At 46.4% G+C, this 27,028-nt stretch overlaps 1 protein-coding gene across 5 annotated transcripts; it reads right to left on the bottom strand.

Annotated features, from left to right (window-relative positions):
• Positions 1-93: 93 nt before the first annotated feature.
• Positions 94-27,028, bottom strand: Pcsk7 (proprotein convertase subtilisin/kexin type 7). Of its 5 annotated transcripts, XM_076846371.1 has the most exons (18): positions 26,959-27,028; positions 25,423-25,553; positions 24,462-24,941; positions 23,643-23,777; positions 22,897-23,062; positions 21,645-21,735; positions 20,541-20,595; positions 19,940-20,078; positions 19,072-19,172; positions 16,382-16,549; positions 15,865-15,972; positions 15,211-15,313; positions 14,095-14,203; positions 3,535-3,684; positions 2,927-3,021; positions 2,043-2,136; positions 1,644-1,761; positions 94-1,367 (listed from the first exon to the last, which is right to left on the bottom strand). In XM_076846371.1, exons 3-18 carry the CDS (start codon positions 24,927-24,929, stop codon positions 1,017-1,019), a joined length of 2,451 nt encoding a protein of 816 aa, XP_076702486.1. In that variant the 5' UTR covers positions 24,930-24,941; positions 25,423-25,553; positions 26,959-27,028; the 3' UTR covers positions 94-1,016. The 5 variants fall into 5 exon arrangements, 4 of the variants coding, with proteins under 4 accessions (XP_076702486.1, XP_076702487.1, XP_076702488.1 ...); XM_076846372.1 differs by lacking the exon at positions 14,095-14,203 and having other exon boundaries at positions 3,535-3,691; XR_013090387.1 differs by lacking the exons at positions 94-1,367; positions 1,644-1,761 and adding an exon at positions 2,632-2,713 and having other exon boundaries at positions 2,060-2,136; positions 3,535-3,691.

Here is a 27,028-nt window from a genome sequence, read left to right as displayed (position 1 = left end):
AGGAGAGTGAATCTTGAGGACTAGAGGGGAAGAGGAGCCACCTGGCTCCTGGCATTAGCCCTGAGCAGGCAGAATAAATGGGGAGTGGAAGAATTGTTTGGAAGCTTTTTATTTTGGAAAAGCTGTGCAGAAAAAAAATCAACAAAATGTTGCTGTGAAAAATCAAATCTTAAGCATTAAAAAAATTCAAAATCAACGAATCAGCTCAGAAGGGAGGAGGCCAAGAGAGGGAGCAAAAGTAACAGCCTGTCAGGCGGACAGAGGCCTCCCAGGGGAAGGCCATTTCCCTGAGCACTTTGCAGAGGAAGACAAGGTGGTCATAGGGTTAAGTGGCAGTGGCTCCCCAGGCTGTTTCCTAAAACACTTGTCTCACACCTGTCCACAATCCTGCCACAGACTTCCTGATGAAGTGGCATGGGCCCTGGGGAGCAGTGCCCCTTCTCAGCTGTACCAGGAGCACCATACTGATCCTTCAGAAGGAGGAAAGGTGGGGGGTGACGACAGAGGGAGTCAGGGGCACGTTCAAAGTTGGCTTCAGACCAGGAGTGCAGGGAGGGACAATGGAGGCAGCTGCTGGTGGGAAGGCATGTCGAGGGTTTTACCCAGCCTCCCACAAGCCCTCTTCCCAAGTAACCCAGTTATGTTCCTGGCGATGCAGGTACCTTCTCCACCCATGCACGAGCAGGGGCCCTATGACTTAGATCACTGGCTTGCCTGAGAGAGAATGGGGATGGAGGGAGGCCTGCCCCATGCAGGCACCAATCCCTTGTCTAGGACCTTCTCACCCAAAGCTCTCAGTATGCGGGAGAAGGATCCTGTGTTTCGCCAGACTGTTCTCTTCCATCGGTCCTCTGCCACTTGTACTGAGGAAGGCCCTTACCCTCCCTGAGGGCAGCCAAAACATGCTGTTTAGGCCTTGGGTTCCATATGTAAGCATCAGGACTGCTTTCTCTCCAGAGCTCCCCAAAGTTGGGAAGGAAGAACCTGTCCCACATTGAGTCTATCAGGCTCCGAGGTCAACAAATCTGCTCCTCCTTTCCCTGCAACAGATCTAAGGGTTGGTGCCGAGGATTCTTGTTCTGGGACAGGCTCCAGTCCTCTTCATCGAGCAGGTCTGAGGTGAGGAGGCCAGAGGTGGTAGAAGGGCCCCCCCTCTCTGTCTCTGTTCCATCTAGATCCTTGCTATTGCAAAGTGGCACTGATTCTAGCTCCGTCCCCTCTTCCTTGGATTTTCGGTTTTGTTGGGGCCAGTGGCAGGGTCCACTCCTACAGCCTGGAGTGGAAGCCACATTCCTCTGGCTCAGATATACTTCCAGCATGTAGTAAATGGTCCAGAAGATGGTGAAACAGCCCACCAGCACCAGGGTCTGGAGAAAAGTCAGGCACCTATGTTAGGGACTGCTTCTAGCCCAGAACCATGAGCTCGGGGAGTCTCCCCTTCTGGGCACGGCTTCTCTCACCTCTACCCCTCATGCCGCTCCCCCACACAAGGACTGCCCCCTAAGAGAAGGAGCAATGCTCTGAAACCACTGTTGGGACCCAGGTCTTACCCACCCTTGCCATAAGATCATCCTGAATAGCCCCAAGGACTAAACCCCCAGCACAGTCCTGTCTGCACCTAATTGGAGTCTTGGCCCTAGTACCTTCAGGGTGTTGGGGGTAATGGTGTAACCATCTTCCTCAGGAATTGTCAGCCCAGGTGGGCAAGGTAGAGCAAAGCCATCATGTAGATATTTTCCACTCATGGCACTTTCTAACAGCCTGTGGAGAAGAAAAGGGATTAGGACACCCTACTGAACATGGTTCCTATGCCATCTGCCCTCACCCAGCCTCCCACCTTACAGCTGAAGAGAGGGAGGAAAGGCCTACAGGAAACAGAGCAAGAGCACACTGGGGCTTCCTAGACCATGGCTCTGTCTATACATTTGAGCCTGGAGTTGGGAAGCACAGTTGGGGTTCAGAAGGAGAAGGGGCTCCCCGTGTGGCCTCTTCCCTATCCCTTCACGAGTTGCCTTCCCTCTGACACATGCAGCTACACCTACCTTTGTCTGTCCCTGATGTCTACTGGACTCCACACAGAGCCATACAGGGTCAGCTGCCAGTGCTGGAGGATGCCCACCTGGAGCGGCTCATCTCCTGGGGTGGCAAGTGGGTAGTCCATGAGCAATGCCCCTCCGTAGGCCATACCAGCCCTCCCGCCACCCAAGGGGACTTAAACCATGTGGCCTGCTGTAAAGGTTGTCTAACTATGTCCCACAGACCCCGGGGTTCTGCACAAGTGCCTCACAGGGTGCCCTAGGGATGGAAAGGGAAGGCAGAAAGGATATACTCCGAGCAGAGTTGAGCCTTTGTCTTCCATATTTTGCAGTTTCAGATTTTTTTTGGAAAGAAAAATTTTAATTTTCTACCAAATTAAAGAAGGTTTGAAAACCACTGATCTGGTGAATACCTAACTTGACTGGAAGTTGGGAGGGCTGGGCTCAGTTTCCAGTCTCCTCACTGATACTGTAGATATTTAGCATTCACTGATACTCTGACCTTCACTACTATTTTGACTTTATAAAAGTCACTTCAAACCTCTGGGCCTCAGTTTAAAAAAAAAAAAATGGTGAAAATTAGTCCTGCCCTTACCTGCCTACCAGGGCTGGCCGAAGGATGATTATATGTGAAAAGACTTGAAATGTGGTTTCAACAAGGAATTTTTGTTGCTATCCTGAGGAAAAATGGATCAGTCACTTCTCCAAGGAATAGTATAAATGAACAGTTTTAGAGATCAGTGCTCAATTTCTGGATGGGGCACATTTCTTAGCCACCGGCAACCCTATGTATTCCACGTGGGACGGCTTCTGGGGGGACTCTGAGAGCCACAGGGACCAGAAGACAATCATGAGAGGCAAGGCCCTGACGGAAGGGTGGGGAGGCTTACCTACATCCCTGATAACGAGTCTGTAGATGCCTTTTGCCCTCTCCCCCCAGCACCGCACAGTGGAGAAGGTCCAATCGTTGAAGCCATTGGGATCCCTAGGGACAGAACAAAACAGAAAACATGGGAAGCATGGCACAGGGAGCTGCCCTTCTCCAGAAGCATCATTTTCTTACTGTAGCAGGCACAGAAAGGAGTTACAGTCATTTTGGAGGGTGTCACATGGGGTTCTCAAGGGCTGTCCCTTGCTCCTGGGATCTCAGGGAATGAGGGACTTGGTTCCGTGTGGCAGAGTGAAAAAAGCTAACCTGGAGAGAGCACAGGCCTGGGAGTCCCACAGATCTACATTTATTCTTACTCACTCAGGCACTTCTAGCTCCATAATTTGTTCACTCATTTGCCAAAGGAGGTTACAAAGTCTACTTCTTTAAGGATCAGAGCAATGTAGAGTACAATGCCTAGCACATTGTAAACACTTGAATAAAGCATGTGATCAACAGCTTCCAGCTGCCAAGAATAGCCAGTGCCACACTTGCTTAGGACAGTGCCAGTATCTATTTGAAAAGGCTCTTGTTGCAGAGAGCTCAGGGGTCATGGACAGATGTACGTACGAGTCCATGCTGCGGGGGGCGCCGATAAGGGACATCATGCCACTGGGGCAAAACAGTTTCAGTTCCAAGCTGCCGCGACGTGGGTGAGTGATGGAGACTGTCACTGCCACATGCTCCAGGGTCTTCAGTCCTGACATCTCCAGGTCCGTCCTGCTGACTGTAGGAAGTCAGGCTGGGCAGCCGGGAATCCAGCCCACAAACACTTATGCCCTCACTTCATCCCAATGTACACAAAAGCATGAGCTTACTGAAGCCACACACACAAATATCTACGGCAAACTGAACCGTGACCCAGTGTACACTGGTGACAGGAATGCAGTGCTGCTTTGGAGTTCACAAGCTAGTTTAAGAGTATTGTTGGGAAGACAACATACACAACCAAGACACAATATAAGAACCCAACTGAAGGGCTGGAGATGTAGTAGTAAAGAGTCTGCCTAGGATACTAAAGGCCCTGGGTTTGATCCCCAATACTGCAAAAACAAAACAAAAAGCAAAGCAAAACAAACAAAAAACAATAAAAACCAAAATAAAACAAAAAAAATAAGAACCTAATTGAGTAACTTCAGTCATTCATTCATGCATCCAAAAATTATCTACTGAGTACATCCTACTTTTCAGGCACTGTACTAGATGCTGGGAATGTAAAGATAAGTTGGGCATGAACCCTGCCTTATACTCACAAATGGAAAATTATATGATATGACCTTGATAAGGGAAAAGACATAAGTCAGATGAATTGAGGTAGATAATAGACATGCTGAAAAGGAAATGAAAACTGATTGGGAGAAGATATTCTAGAAAGAATTTACAAAGATAAAGGGCATGTATAAAGAGGTGAACAAGTCTCATATATGGAAGACAATATAAGTATTAATTTTTTTTCAGTACTGGGGATTGAACCCAGGACCTCGTACTTGCTAAGTGCTCTACCACTGAGCTACATGCCCTATCCTTTTAATTTTGATACAGGGTTTTGCTAAGTGCCCCTGGCCTCTTGCCTCAGCTTCCCAAGTCACTAGGATTGCAATATAAAATTGATTAAAACAAAATAAAGGGCTGGGGATGTGGCTCAAGCAGTAGAGTGTTCGCCTGGCATGAGTGCGGCCCGGGTTCGATCCTCAACACCACATACAAACAAAGATGTTGTGTCTGCCGAGAACTGAAAAATAAATATTAAAAATTCTCTCTCTCTTTAAAAAAAAATTGAACTTATTGTATCAAAATAGATTCTACTGCAATGTATAATAATTAAAAAAATAATTTGAATTAAAAAAAAACAAAATAAAATTACCAAAGTAGATAAACTTCAAGGAAATCATGCTGAATGGAAAAAGCCAATCTCCAAATGATACATACTACATAATTTAACTTACATGACATTTATTTTATTTTTTGGTACCAGCGATTGAACTCAACCACTGAGCCCTATCCCCAGCCCTATTTTGTATTTTATTTAGAGACAGGGTCTCACTGAGTTGCTTTGTGCCTCGTTAAGTTGCTGAGGCTGGCTTTGAACTTGCGATCCTCCTGTCTCAGCCTCCAGAGCTGCTGGAATTACAGGTGTGTGCCACCCCGCCCAGCCTTACATAAAATTTATGAAATAATGTAACTGAGGAGATGGAGAACAGACTTGGGGTTGCCAGGAGCTAGGGATGGGAAAAGAACATGAGTGTGAGGTAACTCAAAGGAGTCCTGTGATGGCATATTCTAGACCTTGGTTATGGTGATGGTTACACAAGGATACCCACAAACACAAATAGAGACTGCATGTCAACCTAGTGAGAACTGACCCATATGAATTGCACTAATGTCCATTTTTTGGTTTTGGCAATATTATTGTGTACAATGTGATTAGAAGAGGGCGCATGAGATTTTCCTGTACATAATTTGGCAACCTCCCATGAATCAACAATTATTTCAAAATAAAATTGGAAATAAAAACTAATGAAGTGGAAGACTCAATTTGGGCTTATTAACAAATTAGATTGCAATAAAAGAATTCTTTTTAAAGCAACTTTTCTTTTTTTTTTAAATTTTTTAATATTTATTTTTTAGTTTTCAGCAGACACAACATCTTTGTTTGTATGTGGTGCTGAGGATTGAACCCGGGTCGCATGCATGCCAGGCGAGCGCGTTACAGCTTGAGCCACATCCCCAGCCCCAAAAGCAACTTTTCTTCCAAGAATTCATTCCAATATGTAAGACAGAGCAGTACCTTCATTTTACAGATGAAAAAGCTCAGAGAGGTATTGGATAGTAGGGGAAAGGAGACATAGGATGGGAAGGACTTTAACATTCTTTTTTAAAGATTTTAAACAAGCATTTAAGAGCTATTATAAATTATTGAGCAATGATGCAGTTTAAAATAAAAAATGCTCAAGGAAAGTCAATCTAACAGCTGTCTGTGGGTAGGATAAACCAGGGAGAAGAAAACCAGCTCACTCTAGGGGTGAGGTGATGTGTGCATGGATAATTGGGATGGAAGGAGAAAGGAAAGGCTCAAGGTACTCTTTTATGGGGGCGGGTGGGAGGAACAGTATTAGGGATTGAAGCCAGGGCCTTAACCATGCTAGGTAAACACTGAGCTACATCTCTAGCCCTTTATTTTTTAATTTTGAGACAGTCTTGGTAAGTTGTTCAGATCAGCCCTTGAACTCCCACTCTTCCTGCCTCAGGCTCCTGAGTAGCTAGAATTACCACCATGCCCAGATTTCTGTGCTTCCTAGTCCTTGATCTCCTCTTACTCCCCCTCACTTTGTTCACTGAAGAGTGACGGCTCCCCTTCTCCAGTGTGACATCAAGCTCCATGAGAACTACCTCTCTAATTCCATAACTTCTTTTATTTTTAGTAATGGGGATTGCTTTTATTTTTGGTAATGGGGATTGATCCCAGGAGCGCTTTACACTGAGCTACATTCCCAGTCCTTTTATTTTGAGACAGGGTCTCACTAAGTTGCTGAGGACCTAAATAATTTGCTAAGGCTGGCCTTGACCTTGTAATCCTCCTGCCTCAGCCTCCTGAGTTGCTGGGATTGCAAGTATGCACCATCATATCCAGCCTAACGCCACATTTCTTTACTTCCCATGTCAGCCACTCATATCCAGGACCATATCCCAGGACTGCTTTACTTCCGAATGGCTTAGTAAGTTCTATTGTGTTTTCTTATTATATAAGCAATACAGATTAATTGAAGATAAATTAGAAAAGTAGATGAGCAAAAGTCAGAATGTAGTCGGGTGGGTGTGGTGGTGCACGCTTATAATCCCAGCGGTTCAGGAGGCTGAAGCAGCAGGATTGTGAGTTCAAAGCCAGCCTGGCAAATTAGCAAGGTCCTAAACAACTCAGCAAGACCCTCTCTCTAAATAAAATATAAAAAAGAGCTGGGGATATGGCTCAGTGGTTAAGCACTCCTGGGTTCAATTTCTGGTACCAAAAAAAAGAAAAAAAAATCATAATGTAAAGGCACCCATATTCCTCATAATATGTTGATGATTATTCAACACATCATACCCAGCCTCTGTGTGTGTGTGTGTGTGTGTGTGTGTGTGTGTGTGGTTTATTTTGTTTAATTCCACTTGTCTCACTTTGTCTGAAAATAACCCCCTCCTTCTGTTTGCTTGGCCCTTCATTTCCTTGCTATCCATCAAGTTCTTTCCTTCAGCCTGGCTGAGGTCCTGCAGCTGCTCTCTCCAACACTCTGTTCACACCTCAAGGTCCCCTTGCTTTCTTGTCCATTCACAGCACTCTGGAAAATGTGGAACACTGGATCAGCCCAGTTATTCATCTTCTTGGCTGGATCTCCTTGCTTATGTCTTTCCTACTACACACAAAAAATAAACACAACTGAACCCTTTCTCTACTGTTCATTTTTCTCTGCTTCCTAGTGTTGAGAACATGGGCTCTGGAGCCATCCAGACTGGGTTTAAATCCCAGTTATTCTACTACTTGCTATGAGAATTGAATTAGTTGCCATATCTGTAAAATGAAACACTGCATAGGACACGGTTGCTGGGATTGATTACAGTATTGATACCTAAAGTACTTAAAACAGTGATCTACTAAATATTAAGGTTACATCATTATTAGGTGTCATTCCTTTTCCTTTACTGTCAAACTTCTTGAGAAAGTCTTATACACTATGGCTAGTTTGACCTTTTTTTCCTACAAATATAGTATTGTATGCACTTTTTTTTTTTTTTTCTAGGACTGGAGATTGAACCCAGGGCTTGTCCATGCTAGGCAAGTGCTCTATCACTGAGCTACAGTCCCAGCCCTTTCAATCCTCTTGTCTCACTTGGCCTCCTGAGTAACCGGGATTATAGGTGTGCGCCATGGTGCCCAGCTCTAAGTCCAGTTTTAATTGGAAGTTGGTTCTAGAGTACCTATCATGAAGAAGAACAGTTCCTTACTCTATTCCTCATCTTTGTGATCTACTCTCCAGAGGCAAACACTGATTATTTCTGGTTTCTTCTGGGATCTACCTTCATGTTTCTAGATAATAGATATGTACAGCTATTTCATGGTTTATCCACTTTTTTTTTTCTTTTTCTTTTCGAGAAAAGGTTTCACTATATTGCCTTGAACACTATGTTGCCTGAATAGGCTGACTTCTGGGCTCAAGTGATCCTCCTGCCTCAGCCTCTGGAGTAGTTGGGACTATGGGCACATGCCACTGTGCCCAGCTTTCATGGCATATCAATTTGAGACATTATTTATTGATTTCCAATATGGCTGATGAGGATTTAACACACATACCCATACCTTCTCTCCAGCTTGCCCTTCTTTCTGTTTCTCAAACTAATTATATAATAATTTTTAGTTAGATCAATATTTTATCTACCTTACAATGACCCTGCAAATACAATACTGAATTTAGCCAAGCAGCAGACAAGGATTATACTTCACTTCCTAAATGATTTGTTTACCCCTCTGGAGTTAATAATTGCCTTTTTTTGTGGTTTACTTAAATTCATATCCCTATTTACTTAAATTCATTCCCAAACTGCACAAAAGAACCATAAACATCCCTGGATACCATTATTCTAAATAAACCAACAGATCAGGGGCTCATTCAGTGATATTTGCCCTGGGAATTCTCTCTGGAAGCCCCTGTCCTATTCCTATCTGGGGCACTGCTATTGGGATGGGACCTTCCTCTACCCCAGGCTTTTGCTTCCTCTCTCCTCTCCTTCCCTTCTTCCCTCTCTTCCTTCCTTCTTTTGCTTTATTTCTTCCCTTTTCTCTTGATTTATCCTTCATTGTAGAGGAACACATCTTTTTGTAGTTTTCAGACAAGTGGAGCACGAGAAAGGCTTTCAGTGTCTGAAAATAGCTTTATTCTGCCTTCCCATGTAATTGGGTGTTAGCTAGGCTAGGTACAATTCCACTGATTGACAGTAATAATTGATTGACAAGAATTTCAGAGGACTTTTTTCCAAGTCTAGTGATCCCTATTATCTCCAAAAGCCAGTTGGAAGTTCTCAGCACAGGTGGAGCATTTCACCTGGAAGGACCAAAGTTACCTGGACCGTGGCCTGCTTATGTCACTGGATGAGCCCCACATGTCAGCGTCTTTGTCTTATGGCAAGGAGCCATTCCATTTCTCCATCAAGGACTCTTCTGAGTTCCTGGCTGCAGCACCCTGGGATCCGAGCAGCTGGCTCATGGAGAGGCTCTCCTTTTCTCAGCATAGTCCCTGCCTCCCACTTTGTGCTGCACCTGGAGCCCCTAACTTTGGGGAATAAACTTCCTGACTCCTGCGTGGAAAAGGAAGATGCTATCATCTGGCTATTAGGATGAGAGAAGATGACTGAAGTCTAACCTTCTGTTGACCCCTAGTTTTAGTCTCATACTTTGTCTTCCATAGCATATGGGGCCTGAGTGTTTTGGGATACTATGGCAGGAATGGGATTTAGTTTCTCCCCCTGTTGCGGGGAGGTACCGGGGGGGGGGGATTGAACTCAGGGGCACTCAACCACTGAGCACATCCTCAGTCCTATTTTGTATTTTATTTAGAAACAGGGTCTCACTGAGTTGCTTAGTGCCTTGCTTTTGTTAAGGCTGGCTTTGAGGGGCTGGGGATATAGCTCAGTTGGTAGAGTGCTTGCCTCAGGTGCACAAGGCCCTGGGTTCAATCCCCAGCACCAAAAAAAAAAAAAAAAAAAAAAAAAGGCTGGCTTTGAACTTGCGATCCTCCTGCCTCAGCCTCCCTAGCTGCTGTGATTACAGGCATGCGCCACGGTACCCAGTGGGAATTTTGTTTTCTTAGCCCTGCTCACTTCTCCATTCTTTTCCCTCTTCCAAAAGTGTGATGAAATCTATCGTTTGATGTAGTCTTCTCATTCTTTTTGTCCTTGTGCTTATACATTTTTATTCCTTTATTCTTATTTTTGTAAGGTTGTGGGAGAGAGCAGGAATAAAAGCATGGGTTCAATTTGCCAGCTATAACTAGAAATCTTCTCCTGTGCTCATTAATTATTTAGCCAGCTGCAATCTAGCTGTTGGCCCTGTGAATACACTGGTGTGATTCTTCCCAAGGTCACCAGTGGCCTCTTTTTTAAACCTGGTCATGATCTTTAGTCCTTGCTTTACTCGTCCTTTTTCACTGAAACCATCCTTGATTCCCATAATACCAATCTCCTGATTTTTCTCTTGCCTTTCAGGTCATTGCTTCTCAGTTTTCTTTAGAGACTCCTTTCTTATGTTTGCTTATTTAACATCAGGCTTCATTCTGGGCCCTCTTTCATGACTATCTCCCTATAAGCCTGATGATCTCATTCTTTACAAGACCTTTTCTTCCATGACTCCCAAATTCATTACCCCTAACATTTATTTATTCAACTGCTTTCTAGGTAAAACCTTTAAAGGTATGCACAAATATGGCATAGCTCAAGTTTTCTTCCTTACTTCACAGCCTTGCCCACATCTGTTCCTCCTCCTAGATTTCCAATTCTACCTGAGAGCATCACCTTGGCCCAACTAAAAACCTGGAAACCTTCTCATCTGTAAATATTTTTAAAAACATAAGATACAGTACTTATTTATGTAACCATATATAAATACATAAGTATAATATTAATTTATATACATATGCACTTTTTATTATACAAACTTCAGACATAAAAAAGTAGAGAGTGCATATGTTCTCAACATCTAATTTCAAAAATTATCAATATATTTGTTTCATGGATGACTTCTACTCCTTCACTTCCTAAATTCCTTTTATAGAATTCCCAGGCAGTGAACCAGTTCATCAGTAAAGATTTTAGTACATGTGTCTAGAAAATGAAACTTTAGGCAGATCTTTGATTCCTCTCGGTCTCCTTACATCAACCTCAATTGGTGACAATATTTTAAAGGCTCCTGGAGGCTTCAAGGTAAAGAACAAACACATGGTCTATCTGCCACCATCCAGTTTCTGGTCTTCTCCTTCCCTTGCTCGCCATCCTCCAGCCATCCTGAATTACCTGCAGCTCTCTAAAGAGACCCTTGATTTTGCACATGTTGTACCTGTTGTATGATGTCCTTTCCCTCACTTTTCTCCTGGCTAGCTAATATAGTAAAACTTAGGTCAGTGACTGGTTTAAGAACCCTTCCCTGTCTCCCCACTGTGCTCTGAAAGCACACGTGCTGTCTCCATGGACCACAGTCTCCCGTGCGAGAAGAACTCCCTGAGGGCAGAAGTCATCTATCTTATCCCTTAATCCCTAGAATTTATGCAGTGTCTGGGGCAAAATAGGTGTTACCTATTTATAGAATAAATGAGTGAATCAAATCAAGAGAGACCTCAGAGAAAAAATAAAAAACAAAAAAACAAACAAAACAAAGACTAAACTACAAGGGAAAGGCTAGGAGAAGACCAGGGGAGAGAAGGGGAACAGAAGGACTGAAAACTCCAGAGTTTCATGTTTGGCAGACTAGGGGATGGTAATCGTAATGACAAACATGGGAGAAACTTGGAAAGAAAGCTGCCTTTTGAGCCAGGCACAGTGGTACATGCCTGTAATCCCAGTGGCTCAAGAGGCTAAGGCAGGAGTTTCTGAATTCAAAGCTAGCCTCAGCAATTTAGTGAGGCCCTATCTCAAAATCAATATAAAAAAGGGATGGGGATGTTGCTCAGTGGTTAAGTCCCTCTGGACTCAATTCCTTGTATCTACCAAAGGAGCGGGAGGGGGACAAAGCTGCCTTTTGAGAGTGGATAATGAAATCTAAAATTTTTATATGTATTAAATGCAATATATAGATAGGAATTAACAGCACACAGTGGTTCAGGAATAAAAAGAAAAAGTCTTGACGTAGGTGGAGGAGAGCCCTGAAGTGGCAGAGAAGAGACATAAAGGAGAATAAATGACATATTATGGAACATTATGAAATAAAATAGAATCCAAAAAGGAGTGCTTGTCTGTTAGTGGTTTACATAGTGGCATGTCACATCCATTTTTTAGTTGTGTGGGTGGGGACTGGGTAGTACTACATGTGAGTTATTACTACTAGAGTTCAATGAGTTAATAAATGAAATGAACTATTACTGGCTGTGTGTGTGGGGTGTAGCTCAGTATTAGAGCACCTGCCCAACATGCGCGAGGCCCTGGATTCCAACCCCAGCACTGCAAATAAAGAAACAGCCAATATTACAACAGTGCATGACATACAGAAAGCACCCAAATGTTAGCTGATGATCCTCATCTTATTATTATTATTTAGTCTGTGATAAGTTGAGGTCTTTTTCACCTCTCATCTTGTTCCAGAAGATGCCTGGGCTCTGTGTGCCCATAATCTAGTGGGAGGTCTGACAATCTATCCTACCCATGAGGGACTGGATAAGACTTAGAGGAATTGTGTGAAGCGATGGAAACTGAAGGTGGACAAAGAGCCATGGGATGAATCTTGGAAGACACTCACAGCTCCAGAATAGTAAACAAGCAAACCAAAAATTAGGTAAGTTGGGCAGAGAGAACAGAAGAGGACTATGGAGCAAAGGGGGTCACAGAAGCCAGAGGAAGGGAGGGGTTGCAATGAACTCATTAGTAAGGTCAGAGTCACAAGAAGGTTAACAAGGATGGATTCTAAACTAGCCCCTGGATCAGTCCAAGAAAGGGGCACAGTGAGTCATGAAGTGAGTCTTCCATGGCAGAGGGAGTGTGTGATGAGAGGCAGCAGCTTCACTTAGTTCAGTTGAACTACTGGTTGAAGGGAGGCAGGGACTTCAGTTGGAAGGCGAAAGGAAGGAGAGAGGGAAAGAATGGGCTGAAGAGGGAGATGTAGAGAGGTGAGGAACAGGACTAACTGTGCGGGCAGAGGATTAGTAGTACACTCAACTGTATGGAAGGACAAGAGATAGGTGCAAATAAGTGTTCAGGCATCTTCTAACCTACAGACTCTCTTGTGAAGAAGCCACTCTTCCCCAAACTCCACTCTCCCTCCTACCTTCTATGTCCTATGTCTGGCGATTTTAGACCCAGTGTTAGATCTAATGGAGCTAAGAGAACCCATCCCTTTCCCTCCTAAATTCCTGTCAGTGGGGAGAAATGAAAACCTGTCTTGCTCTTCAGCAATGCTTCAGAAGATAGCAGCCTTCTGCCACATGTGACTATATAAATTTAATTATGATTAAACGCAATTAAAATTCAGTTCTGCAAACTAACTACATTTCAAACATTCAGTAGATCCATATGGCCTCAGAGATCTAGAACATTTCCATCAAAGAAGAAAGTCCTGCGGGACAATGCTGCCCTGGAGTCTTAGAGGTCTTTCATATCCTCTTCTATATTAGGGACATTTAGCTTCCTCTACCTTATAAAAAGTTCTCTTTCTAGCCCCATACAAGGAATCACATGGATTCTGCTGGAAAAAAACTATAGCTTTGCTCTAGGGGAGGAGATATCTCCACTGTCTGGGACTGAAGTGCTCAGTTCTATGCTACTGGGACTTACTTCCTTCTAAGCCAGCCCTCAAGCTTACACCTTCCATTGTGTCTGCTCAGGGGTAAACGTAGTCATGTCAAATCACCTTCTCTGGCCTCTGAAATGAGCATCAGGACTGCTTGCTGCCCTGGATGAGGTTCACTAGCAAACCTCTCTGGATCTATCCTCTGCATCCTGCTTGTCCCCTAGACCATCTCCCGCTCTCCTCCCTTTCTTCTGCTTCCTAGTGATAAGAAGTTGCCAGATGCCTTGATATCTATGGAATTTTGTCAGACACTCTGGGGCAACATGCCCTGGTTTGTGAGAAGCAGAGAATGACAAAGTTGGAAAGACCCCTAGTCCTTTAAGTCAACTTCCTCATCTGACAGATGTGATGGGAAACAGCCCTGAATAGGAGGGAAAGGTTAAAAGATCCTTGATCTTGATCCCCAAGACAGTGAGCGCAAAGCCAGGGCTTTCGATGGAACTGCATTCCTGGGTGTGTTTTTGAACTTCTCTGCCTTGGCTCATGCCTTATGCCCTTTCCAAGATAGCATTCCTTTTACGGAAAATGCAATAACCAGGGCCCTAGGTCTCCTTCCACGTGCAGGGAGACTGGCAAAAGCTGCACATGCTTAGGGATAGAAACTCAACTCTTCTTGGCGAAAGCTCCACCCGAGGGAGGCTGCCCCCTCCTTCCTTCCTCCTGGGCTCCCTCCTTTGGCCACTCCTTTTCCTGCCATGGCTCTGGTTTGACCACTTCCTAGGAGGACAGGAAACATGAGGACAGAGTTCTGATCTGGGTATGAAGTGTAATGTCCCTCAACTTTCATGAAAAGTAGTGAATAATTCTGTTTGTCAAAATTCCTAAAAAAAAAAAAAAAAAAAAAAATCCCCTAAGGAACTGAGGTTAAGGAAAACTGGGAAATGTACTTTCATGAAAAGTAGTGAATAATTCTGTTTGTCAAAATTCCTGAAAAAAAAAAAAAAAATCCCCCAAGGAACTGAGGTTAAGGAAAACTGGGAAATGTACAGAGGAGCTGTGGGTCTAGTTCAGTGGTATATCACATGCTTAGCATGTGCAAGGCCCTGGATTCAGTCCCTAGCACCAAAACAAAACAAAACAAAAACACTGTGCAGACATAGGGTCCTCTAGAACAAGCATCCTGGTCCAGCTACTTTTTCTCTGGGAAGGGTTTCTGCCTCTGTGCTCAACATACACATCATTGACTTAGGAGGTAACACTCCAACCCCACCCCTTTAGAATTCTAGCAACCCTAGTAACTCTAGTCTAGGGGATCTCTTTTTATACCTCTGTCTCATTCCCAACAGACGACATCTGGCTCTCTCTCTGAGATAGATCTGAGAATCAAAGGAAAGAGTTTTTAACACTTTTACCTCATCCAAAAGCCACTAGGATAGAGTGGTCTGGTAACATCTTAGCATGGAAGTCACAGGAACTTCTTCCAACTCCTGCTGAGTCTCCCCAGGTCCCACCTCCACCCCACCCACCAGCCTTCCTAGCGGGTTGCTCAGCAGCTCCTTTTCGCTACTAGGAACTCAGGAGAAAGGTCTTGTTTTAGCAGCCAGGGGCCAGCCAACTCAGAAGCAGCAACATGTCCTAAAATGGTCAAAGAAAACTCCACAGGTTTGGCTGGAGCTCAGCTCCTGAAGGAAGGGGGGAGAATCCAGCAGGGAGGACGAGCTTTATTTCCCCATCACCGCCCAGGCCTCAAGCCTAAGATTAACCCTTCTGGGTTAACTACTTACCATTCCATAGGACCTCCAGGGAGCCAGGTGACTGTGGAATAGCCTTGTTCTCTTTCAGCACGGGACTGACATAGGAAGCTAAGTAAGGGACAGATGTCCAGATCTGTTAAAGAAAGTGGGGGATGGCAAATCAACACAGACTTCTCACTCATTCTCTCTCTTATGCACACACACACACACACAGGCCAGTGATGTGATCTTTAAGGCCTAGCCCTCTTTCCATCTTTCCTCTCCTTGTCATCACCTTCTTTCACTCCTGAGGCTCATTAGGGCACCAATCAAGGAACCACAGAGATGGTTATGTGCAATGAGAACCGGAGCACAGTGCTGGGGCGATAGCTCAGTTGGTAGAGTACTTGCTTACCTCGCATGCACAAGGCCGTGGGTTCAATCCCCAGCACCACAAAAAGAAAAAAAAAAACAAAGAAAAGAGAACTGGAGCACCTGAGAGGCCCCAGCTAACCTCTGCTCCCATGGGCTCTCCTTAATAAGTCTGGGACTTTCAATTACAGTGCTGGGTCGGAGTGGTTTTCATCTGTAAAATGACCATCAGCTGAGATGAGGGTGAAAATGGTTGAATCAATGAAATGAATGAATATTTATTAAGTGCCTGCCACGCACGCAGGGTGCCCCGTCTTGCCATCGCCTGTTCACCTTGGCTGCATTGACGAGTCTCCACGCGTTGAGCAGGCCGAAGCCATGCTGGTGGCTGTGGCTGAAGCCTGCCTCATTGGTGAGCCAATCTGCACGGCGGTCTTCATACTGAAAGCAGAGGCCTGGTTCAGTCTCCTGCATTACCTACATCTCAATGGCCTCAACCTCACTTCTCACTTGACTGTAGTCCAATCCAATCCAGACTTTTCCACTGAGGCCACGAGGAATGGATTCCCCCAGAAAAAGCTGGGACCGAAGGTTAAAACCCCATGATATCACCACCCCAGAAGCTTGCTTCTGTAGAGGGAGCCCAGCCAGAGCTCTCCTTTGCAGAAGAGATATGAGTGAGTCGAAGCCTGAGGTCTTGATGGGGTTCCCATACCACTGCTTACACATACCCTTCTTCTGAAAGGGACTCGACACCTAACATTTGGGACATTTAGAATCTGAAGCCTGCTGATACTCAAACCTTGGGGTGGGCTGGGTGGGACCACTTATCTACCTGGCAGTATCTCACCTGGGTGGCTGTGAAGACAATGATGTGCTGGACATCACGCCATGTGAGGCAGGGCCGTACCTGCAGCATGAGGGCTATCATGCCAGCTGCCAGAGGTGCTGCAGCTGAGGTCCCTGTGTGGCCCTCTGTGCAGCCAGTGCCCTTCTGAAGGTCCCAGTCAGTGGTCACCTAGGAAGTGGAAGGAGGAGTGGGGAGGGTTAGTGACTGAGTTCAAAACTGCAGAGGGAGGGAAACCACACAGTCCTCAGAACAACCCTCTCTGGTGGGCCCTTTCTTTGTCAGACCATAATGGGGCCCACCAACAGGACAGAGGAGACCTATAGTCCTTCTGGCCCCCCAAGAAACTACCACATAGTCAAAATGAAAGAGCTGCTTCTGAGGGCATGGTTGTGGAGAAAAGGAGATGAAAACATGTGAGAGGATTTTGAGGCAGACAATAATTTCCTATTCTTGTTCCCTTATTTTCCTGCTCCCATTCCCAAATTCTACCCCAAGCCCTTCAACCCTCACAGCCACACTAGACAGAGTAAGCGTCACGGGAGCTGCTGGGCCTTGGTTGGAGCAGGGACAACAGTGACAGCACCAGTCAAGGAAATACAATTTGGCAGCTCAGCCACGGTGGCTGAAGAGACATGGGGTACAAACACAGGGAGTATGTTCCAGGGAGACAGCTGTCCTTGCCCACCCAGGCTTGGCATGGGCACAGTGTGTACACAGTCGGGCACCCTGCTTGGTGGCCACCCATAGGATAAGCTGCCTCTGTGCTCTGATTGGCAGCTTAGCTGGGTTTTCCGGAGCCCAGCTTTCCATTTGTGGTTCTGAGCTGGGGTGTGAGAGTGGGGGAGATGGCATTTGTCTGGCTTCAAGTTTTTTTCATGTCCCATCAACATGGAGCCTCAAAGGGGCTGGCTGAGGAGGACCCTGCCTGAACCTGCTCCACTAGGTGGCACTTGGATCCTTAGCATATGGTGCCAATGCAAGGACTACGGAATTCCTTTCTTCCATACTTCTCTTCTGGGTAAAATACTAGGGTACCAACTTCTGCCAAGAGCTGCCCTTTCTCCATTGTACTCACTGCTTCCATCCCAGCTGTTATAGCAGCTGCCAAGAGATGTAATTTTCACCCAGACACTGTGCATTCCCAGAAGGAAAGGGAGAAATACTCTCCAAGTTGTAATCTCAATGAGGTGGGAAGCCTGGCTGGTGCCAGGAAGCAGATTGATTTTTTCCTGTTAAGGAAACAGCCTTACAATGACAGTCTAGTGTGTAGCTGTAAAGCCTGTGAACTTGCCCAGGGTGGAAGAGCCCTGTGCAGCCATAGGGAAGTCCAGGGGAGCCCCCCAGGCCTTAGTGGTGGAAAGCACATGCCCGCACCCCTGCCCTTACAAAGACAGCTCCACCCAGCTGCCCTGGTCATTGGATAGAAACCAGCAACAGGAGGTTTCCAGGGCAAGGACATTCCAAAATGGAAACTTGGCTAAATAAACTCATTTCATTTCTGGATAAATTATAGTTTGGGTGGAAGGTAGGGTAAGGGTAAGAAGCTGAGTTGAGTTTGGAGGGGAAAGCCAGGTACCACAGAGCAACAGACAATGGTTATGGAGCCTTCTTGGAAATCTGCCCTGGGGCAAGGGTGAATGAGGTCCCCCAGAATTCTGCCAGGGGTGAGTAGCACAGTATGTTCCTGCTTTTTCATAACACAGCCTGGCTCGGGGTGGGGAAGGCCATTGCATGGACCCCAGGCTACCCAGCAAAGCCTTGCTTGATCTTTACTTCAGTCTACTTCCCTTTCTTATTCTCCCTGGGTGCGGGAGGAGGGAGTAGGGGTCAGCTGGCACAGAGCCTTGGAACATTGTGTTGATCAGAAGTCATTTACTGGCATAACAAAATTTTAGTTTTGGAAACTGAACTTGACCCTGCAGGAAGACAAAGCTGCCTAATTCCCAGGGGCCCTGGAGAGACCTTCCAACTCAGCCACTGGAGAAATCTGACACCAGCTGGCTCCAGCCCAGCTCTTATTGGAGCCTCCTATACCCGTGGTACACTGTGTGAGCAACAGGGACAGGCAGGGAGCTCTAGGATGATGGTGGTCCTCAGACCTGGCTTCACCCTGCTTGGAGAGAGCCCAGCATAGGGGATGCAGGCCGTAGCTCCTGGATCCTTCAAGGTTCCATGGGCTAGAGCAGCTCTGGTCCCCTGCTCCAGTTTCTATGCTATGGCTCCAATGACAGCTCTAGCAAGAGCTCTGTGGGTTAACAGAAGACAGGCTCTCTTTCCCACGGATCTCATAGAGACAAGCGCTGGCTCCACTCTTGAGGACCAATATGACAGAACTCATGGAATTATAGAAATACCATGATTCTCATTCTTAAGTTCATGGAAGGTAGCACAAGCCCAAATTCTACCACAGGAAAACATTTCAAAGAAGTTGTTTAATCAAAGCAACACTTGCTTCTATTAACAATATGTACATTTGTCCCAAGTTAAAAAATTTAAGATAAAAACCATTCACACAGATTTATGCAGAGTCCTTGGTGGTTCTCCCAACAGTGGCATGCCCAAGAGTTAGATCTGTGAAGGCAGAGGAGCCCTAGGAGCGGGACCGGGAACAAAAGAACACCTTATGATGCCAGAGAGGAGTCCTATGGGAAGGGTAGGGGCAGGGGGCAGAGGGTCTGGGAGGCACTCACAATGCTCCGGAGCATCTTGTCCCCACCACTGAAGGTGACTGCCAGCATGGAGGCACATTCCTCTGCATAGAAAGGCATCCGACCCTCCTCATCCACAGCACCTGGGCACAGAGGGAAATGGGAGCTGAGATGAGGAATGGATCCTGCACAGGGCCTGATAATATCAGAGTTGTTTTTGAGTTATTATCTGGGGGAGCCATCTTGAGTGGAAAAAAAGATCTGAGCTGTCTCAGAATGCCTACAATCTTCATCTCAATAAGCAGCCTCAAGTGGCACAGAGTATTCTGTGCCCTGTGGCTATTCTTCCCATAGGCTCTGGGGAAAAACCAAGAGTCTTCCATCACTATACCTAGTTTTTCACATTTTCCCCCCCAACATTTACAAAGTATCTACTGGGAGTGACAAACTGTGCTTGGCAATAGGGCCATCTGTAAAAGGCCACTTCCTTATCTCAAGAAACCAGGTAGGAAGCTGAGTAAGTAAAGAAATACACTTCTTGTGACAAATGCTGTGATTGAGAACACAGGTAAAGGGCACTTAATTTAGGCTAGTGGGGAGTGAGGGAAGGTTTCAGGCAGGAGGCAAATGGGCCATGGAAAAGAGAGGCCAGACCAGAAGCTGAGTCAGTGGTGGTTGGGCTGGAGATGGGGAGGTGATCTTCAGGGAATAGTTGGACGTGTTCATAGGGAAGCCCTAAGATCCCGAGAGTAGGCTAGTCCTATTTGAGCCCAAAGAGACACTCATGATCGTACATTTAGATAGACACAATGATTCCCCAAGATACATGTGTCTCTCTCTCTCTCTCTCTGTCTCTCTCTCTCACACACACACACACATACACACACACACAGAACCATCAGGTCACTACCTATGGTGACTGTGTAGATGGAGTTGGCATAGCCATCATAGTTGCAGTTGTCATTGTGTTGGCCTCCATTGCCACTGGCTACTACAAAGATGCTCCCAAAACCCTGGCGACCAGCCATCACTCCATGTTGTAAGGCAGCCTGAGGAGCAAAAATGTCAGAGTATCAGTTGAGGAGCTCAGAGAAAGACCTCTACCTACCAAACCAGTCATCCCCTCTTCCCCTTCTAAAAAGAAAAGGGAAAAAAGTTCAAAGGGCACAGGTATGGGAGAAAGATATTTAGAGATGGACACAGGATGGGAGGGAGCCAGGAGTAGTAAGTACACTTGATGTACTCTGTTTATCAGATGACAGAGTGGGGCCGGGAAGGGAGATGAGAACAAGATCAAAGGGAAACAACTTAAAAGCATTGCTTCATTCCTGTAGGTGCCCCCTACCCCAGGTTAGCTGTACTTTCTTCCTGCAAGAAGGCAGCAGAGCTAGATGGCACAGGTCTGGCAGTGCAAGTGGGAGTGGGTAGGAAGAGGGATCGATTTGTAGTAGTTCTTCTAGGACTGAATGAAGAGTGTTCTAGGCTTCCTTGTCTTCATGCAGTTCAGTTACCTTTCCAAGCTGGTGGGGACCGTCCACCGTCTTCCCATCATCATCTGGGCCCCAGCTGTTGAGAATAAATACAGGAAGCAGTCTGTGGCTGTGGTGCCCATTCAGGGACTCCCAGTTTCAGCTAGCCACCCTTCTGCCTGTAGCTCTTACTCTCCTCCCAGGGGTGCTGGTTCAGAACTTTCATTTTTTTTTTTTTTTTTTTTTCCCTGATACTGTGGATTGAGCCCAGGTCTTGAGAATGCTAGGCAAACACCCTACCACTGAGTTATATCCCCACCACTTGGATTTCCACGATTAACAGAAAGGGCTCAAGTCTATCTCTTCTAAGTGGAAAATAGAGTCCTTTCTCAGGTCCCAGGGAACAGGAGACTATACATAGTGGTAAAGAGGAACAGGGTTACTACTAGGCTTGATGGCAAAGCATGCATGATGGAATATTCCATGTGGGTCAGTTCTTGATTCTTAGGCTGAGTTTTCTGTTCTTTGTCTAAAAGAAAACATATCTTTTTTTTTTTTTTTTTTTGTGATGTTGGGGATTGAACCTAGGGCCTTGTGCATGCTAAGCAAATGCTCTACCTACTGAGCTATAACCCCAGCCCCGAGGAAACACATCTTGTGGGTGATGTCAAGGATTTAAGAAGGTAGTCATTAGGGGGAGGAGAAGGTACCATCAATGCTACAGGGTCACCTCACCTCAGTTCCTTCTTGGAACTTGTCTACCAGACCCATAACCTGAAGCTGCAGGAGCATTTTTTTAGGATGGCAGAGACTGCCTCTGGTATTCAGTATACCTGGAGTGGAGAGGGTAGCCCACTTTCTCCCCAGGGCCTTGTTAGTTAAGAAAATAATAAATGTGGGGCAGGCTGGGCACTTCTTATGTGACAAACTGATTACTGGGACGATGGGAACTTAAGACTGAGGACCTAGTGGCTGGAGAACTGAAGATATGAGGGCAATGACCTTATCAGCTAGCCCAGTGAGGAGTTCCCTGTTCTGATCTGCCTAAGTCAACCCATTTTGCTGTCCTTTTGTTGGAAGATTCCTCCCAGGTACATCAGCCTCCTGTCCTCTACTGGCTCTGCCCCAACCGAAGCTCTGCCTCACCTGCAGCTGTAGATGTCATTGATCTGATAGTGCTTGTTGAATGCCACAGCCTCCATGCTGTCTGTGAGTGGTCCATCCAGTACCCGGATACCTAGGCATTGAAGACATACCAGCTCCTCACTAATACTGGCCCTGCAAGAACTGTCAGTGCCAGTTCCCTAATGGGGGGCTGGGTGGTGGGGAGTTACATGGGGGAGACATACTTCTCCCCTATATACTCTTTTGTACTTTTTGAATTCTTATGCCATGTATTTGTATTTGTATTACCTGTCGAAAATTTTAAAAAATATTTTTACTAACATGCTGGAACTTAGACTTTAATGATCTTGGAGTCTGATTAAAAAGAGTGGGGCTAGAACGAAGCTAACCAAGATTCTCTTATTATTTTCACCCTTCATCATGTAAAGCCCCCAGCATAGTGCTTGACATGTCAAAGGTGTTCAGTAAATGGTGTTCAGTACCATTACTACTCCAGGGATGCCTAGTTTCACCCTCCAAAGTAGGATGGGTCATATCCTGGTGGACCATGTAGGGACAAATGGGGCTTTGAAAAAAAGGGAACCTTGAAAGTTTCGTACCCCCTCTGTAGTCTCATCTGCAGAAGGCTACTGCCCTCTGCTGGATATTATGAGAACTACAGCCAACACATTGGGTGCTTAGGTTCCCAGGCATTTATTAGGAATCAAGTGGATGGCTTTCCTATTCATTCCTTTCACCTTCTGTCATGACAAAGACTGAGAGGTAAAGGAACCAGAGAACCTCTTCTAGCATAGGACTGGGTTAGCTCTCTTGAAAGGATGGAAAGCAACTGTGATCATGAGTAGCACTGAGGGCTGGAAGGTGGGCCTGTGACAGCAGCCTCCATAGATACAAGAGGTTGTGAAGAACAACAGAGGAGAAGACAGTTTGTAATGTATGAAAATATGAGTACAATGTAGTCTAGTTGAAGGAGTTGTTATGAGTATTGGGGCATATCCATCATAAGAAAAAAGGAAGAAACTAACCAGGGGCTTGAGTCTCTAGCCCATGTCAAGAGCATCTCTACTTCTATCTGTTTTATAGAGTGAGGCTTGCTGCTAAGAAAACATGTTTGAAAAATCAATGAGCTAGGGTGTCCTATTAAGAGCTTATCCTTTGCTCCAGGTTGTGAATACTGGGATGGAATAAAGTTACACAATGGGGGTGCAGAGCAGGGAATGACCACTTTAGCTACAGGAAAAGCCCTCCAAGGCTAGTGGGAAGCCCAAGTTACCTGCTATGCGGCTCCCATAGGCTACACCCACTGCGCAGAAGCTGTTGTTGGGCACAGCAGCAATCTCTCCTGCACACCGCGTGCCGTGGTGGTTGCCATTTTCCACATCCGGGTGGGGCATAGGGTCAGGGTCATTAGAGTTGAGGTCATAGCTACCCTCTGGGCTCTGAAATATTGAGGGGTGACATGTGGTCACTCACTGGTTAGAGGGGTCAGGGAGAGAAAGGAAGTAGGAGTTTGGGATTCCAAGCCAGGCCAGCAGGCTCATCTTCTTCCCATCACATAGGATAAAGACAGTGGGACAGAACTGAGAAGTGCCATGTCTCTCAGCACCCTTCTCTCTGGCCTAGTATAAGAACATATAATTATAAGAATTATAATCTTCTCTTTTGGATAAAAGAGATTTAGGGCTCTCTGAAGGTCATGCTTTAGAGAAGGGAAGGTACTCAGGATGGTGGAGAGGGAAGAAGTTGCCTAACTGGGCCACTCCTTCACACCAGAGAGGGAGCGGCAACAGGAAGCAGGAAGTACCTCTGAGGATGGCTCTCCCTTGGGATTGGAGCCACCTGTTGTGCCTTAACTGCCAACCTAGAAGGCTGGCAGGGAAAGGAGAGAAGGAAGAATATCACTCCACCTTCCAGGCTGTTTGGTTTGGCTCAGTGCCCTTTAGGAAAGGAAATAAGACTGAGGCAACATGAAGAAGGTGGTATGACATGGGGTAGGAGTGATCAACCCAGGCCACTCACATAATTGGGTGCAATGTCCTGAATGGTATGCTCCACTCCATCGTCCACTACCACCACTGTCACCCCTTGTCCAGTTACATTGCGCTCCCACACACCTGTCACGTTGATATCCCTGCCAGGGCTCCGGCGGTTATTCTGTAGGAGAGATGGGGTGGGAATCTAGTGACACACAGCACAGTCTAGAGATACACAAGTTACAGTTAGTACCCCCTTTCACCTTTGAACTCCACCAAAGAGCCAGACAGAGGTTACAAATCAAAAGAGTACTAGGGAACAGAACCAAGAGAGGCACATAAGAACTCTGCCATGACGCTGGTCTCCAGGGAAGGTTGGCATCACCCATGGGTGATTCAGGGTGAAATGGTGGCTAGGGTTACAGGTTGGATAATATAATTATTATGCAATAATGTCAGTAGTTATCACATATGAAGTAATTTCTCCTATGTGCCAAGCATTGTTCTAAGTGCTTCATATATATTAATTCACTTATTCTAGCCTTAACTCTAGGAGGTAGGTACCATTTTGCAGATGGGGAAAGTGAGGCATAGAGAGGTGAAGCAGTTTGCCTGAAGACAGATCTAGTTCGTGGAAGAGCTGCAGTGTAAGCCTGGGCAGCCTGGCTGCAGCATTCAAGCCCTAAGCACTATAGTGCACTGGTTCCAGGGAAAGTAGAGGTTGAGGGTGCCATACCACTCAGCCCCCAGAAACGGCCCCTCAGACCAAGGATGGGACAAGTGAAGAGGGATTTGGTGAAAAACCCACTAAAGAACTAAACTAGAACCTCTCCATCTGAAATGGACACTGCAGGGCTGGACTCACCAGATGCCACTGCTGTGGGTACTTTGGATCATTGAAGTGGACGCTGCGCTTGGTCCGCTTCAGCAGCCTCTGCTCTGAGTGCCAGCGCACAGCTTCATGCCTGGCCAACACAGCCTCTGCCTGTTGCCGGATGACTTCCGCCTCCATGGCCTGCTTGTGCCCAACTGGCTGGACAAAGAGGTAGTGGCCCTGGAGCTCTCCGATGCGTCCGGCGTTCACCAATCCTGCTGCCTGGGCCACAGCATGTGCCCGCTGCTCCAGAGTTTCTTCCTCTTTCTCACCTTCCAGACTGTCTAGATGCACAGCCCAGCTCAGCCCCCCTGTGCCCTGGGCATCTAGCCCACCTGTCCCTGCCAGGCCCATGACCCAGGGAACCAATAAAAAGAGCCCAGCTAATTCCAGCCAGAGGCAGGTGGGCAGGCCCAGGGGGGCATCCAAGTATGGCACTTTCTGTCTTCCCTTCGGCATCAGAGCAGCAGGCTGTGGGCAAAGAGAATGGAATAAAAGAAATAAAAGAGGTGATAACCACAGGGGTCTGAGAGGGTAACTTTGAGTCCTCTGTGTGTTGCCCCTGGAAACCAATCTGCTATTTCCATTATGCAACATTTGATCTTCTTTTTTTGATCATATTTACCCTGGACCAATGGAGCTAAGCCCCTGGTGGAATGCAGGCCGGGACTAACCCCAGTGGATGACCTCCCATGGCATGATGGGCCAAACTCTGCTACACCAGATAAACAAGCAGGGTCTTGTTGCTCACGGGCACCATCCTGCTCTTCCCAGTGTTGCCACTCTCAGGGATCAAAGTACATGTTATGCCCACAAACACTGGTAGCAACATGACTGTTTTTTAGGAGGACCCTTCCCCTCTTTATTTAGAAGGGACATAAGTCATATCCCAGCTGACTTCAGTTCAGTTGTCCTCGGGGCTAACTCCCATGTGATCGGGCCCCATTCCTACCTGGACTCTCTGTGAGGTTGAGCTTCTGATTTGGCTAACCACGTCATCCTCATTTTATGCAAATGAAGAAAAAGTGCCACCTTTGCTGTGAGAACTGTTGACTCTAAGCACAGGCTGAAGACCTGTGGGTCCTAAAAACAGAAAACAGTGTCCCACCAAATCCAGTGGAACAAGCAGAGGCTAGCCAAGGACCAGTCACCAAAGATGCTGGACAATGATAAGTATCATTGCCAGGAATCTAAGACCGGTCCTAGACTGGAACAGCTCTGGCACAGTTAAGGCCAAATCAGTACAAAACCCAGCAACTCTACTCTTGTCCTACCAAGCTATCCTTTTTCATTTGTTTCTGTAGAGGCCCTAGCAGAGGCTTAACTGTTAGTCTAGGGAGGTGGCAAGGTGAAACAGGAAGAAAGTCAGAGAATGAAAACAAAACCAGTATAAAGGGCAAGTGGGCAACTGGGAGATAAGCAATGACTGGAAAGCAGCAGAGTAAAAGAGACACCCCTGTAACCAGCTCAACAGGCTGGCTTGGAAGCAAAGGCTCAGGCTCTGAACCTGTCCTCTAATTGCTTAGGATCCAAAGAACCAGGGAAAAGGTCTTAAAAGCTCTTAAAGAGATAGAAGGTTCAAATCAGAACTGGTGGGCAACCATGGGGCAAGCAAATGTGGGTGGTTAGGCTTCTTTAAAAGCCTCTGCTGTCTTCTGAGTCCACCATGGCGCCAGCTTTGAACTCTGACACACACCCAAAAGAAGTCAACTAAAAACATTCTAGAAAAAAAAAAAAAAACCCAAAAAACAAAACGTGTTTTTATTGAAGACTCCTTGGAAAGGGAGAGAACTTAGGCCACTTAACATTTCCCTCCAGGATTCTCCATTCCACATCTCTCTCTTTTCCTCTTAGGTTCCAGAGCTTATTCTCTCTCAAATTCTTCCCTGCCCTCTAGTAGCTTCCATTGTCTCAAGATATTCAGGTGTCTTTCCCAGTCCGCATACTCTACTAAGTGGAAATGAAATTTTGTTGGTAGCCAGGGAATGAGCCATCTAGGCAGGCTCTTCAGTCTCAGTACATTCCACCCAGATTGCCGGGAGAAAGAGAAACTCGAGCCCTTCCTGTCTCCCGGGAGCAGATCAGCACTTTTGTCCCCTGGACTTCTGGGGAAGTAATCTTAAACACCTTTTGAAAGCAGATCTCCACCTCGCCCATCTGCTGGGCCTATCTTTACCTTCTTCTCAAGGAAGAAGGGCAACTCGAAGTCCAAGATTCTGCTCTTAAGCGACTCCTTGCCGCCTCTACACCCTGCTCGAACAAAGTCATGTACAGGGACTTGTTTCACCGATTTCCCCTCCCTTGTCCTCAACTGCTTCGAATAAGGTGCCCCTCTCTTCATTAGGACCAGGGCCCCGAACCTCTGCGAGGCCTCGCACCACGACTAAAAGCGTCTCTGTGCAGCGCCCTCTTCCTTAGGCGCCGGCTCCCCCCAGTTCTGGACCACCCGGACTTCCAATGTCCAGCCCCTCTCTACTTCCCAACTCACCAGCCCGGCCGCGGCTGCCGCCGCCGCCTCCCTGCGGAAACTCGCGGCTTCCCGGGAGCTCGAGGAGCCA

The sequence above is a fragment of the Callospermophilus lateralis genome, chromosome 2 (assembly GCF_048772815.1).
Source record: "Callospermophilus lateralis isolate mCalLat2 chromosome 2, mCalLat2.hap1, whole genome shotgun sequence".
In the NCBI taxonomy this organism is placed as follows: domain Eukaryota; kingdom Metazoa; phylum Chordata; class Mammalia; order Rodentia; family Sciuridae; genus Callospermophilus; species Callospermophilus lateralis.
Note: the sequence above shows the minus strand (reverse complement) of the source record. Positions and strands in the feature narration are given on the sequence as shown.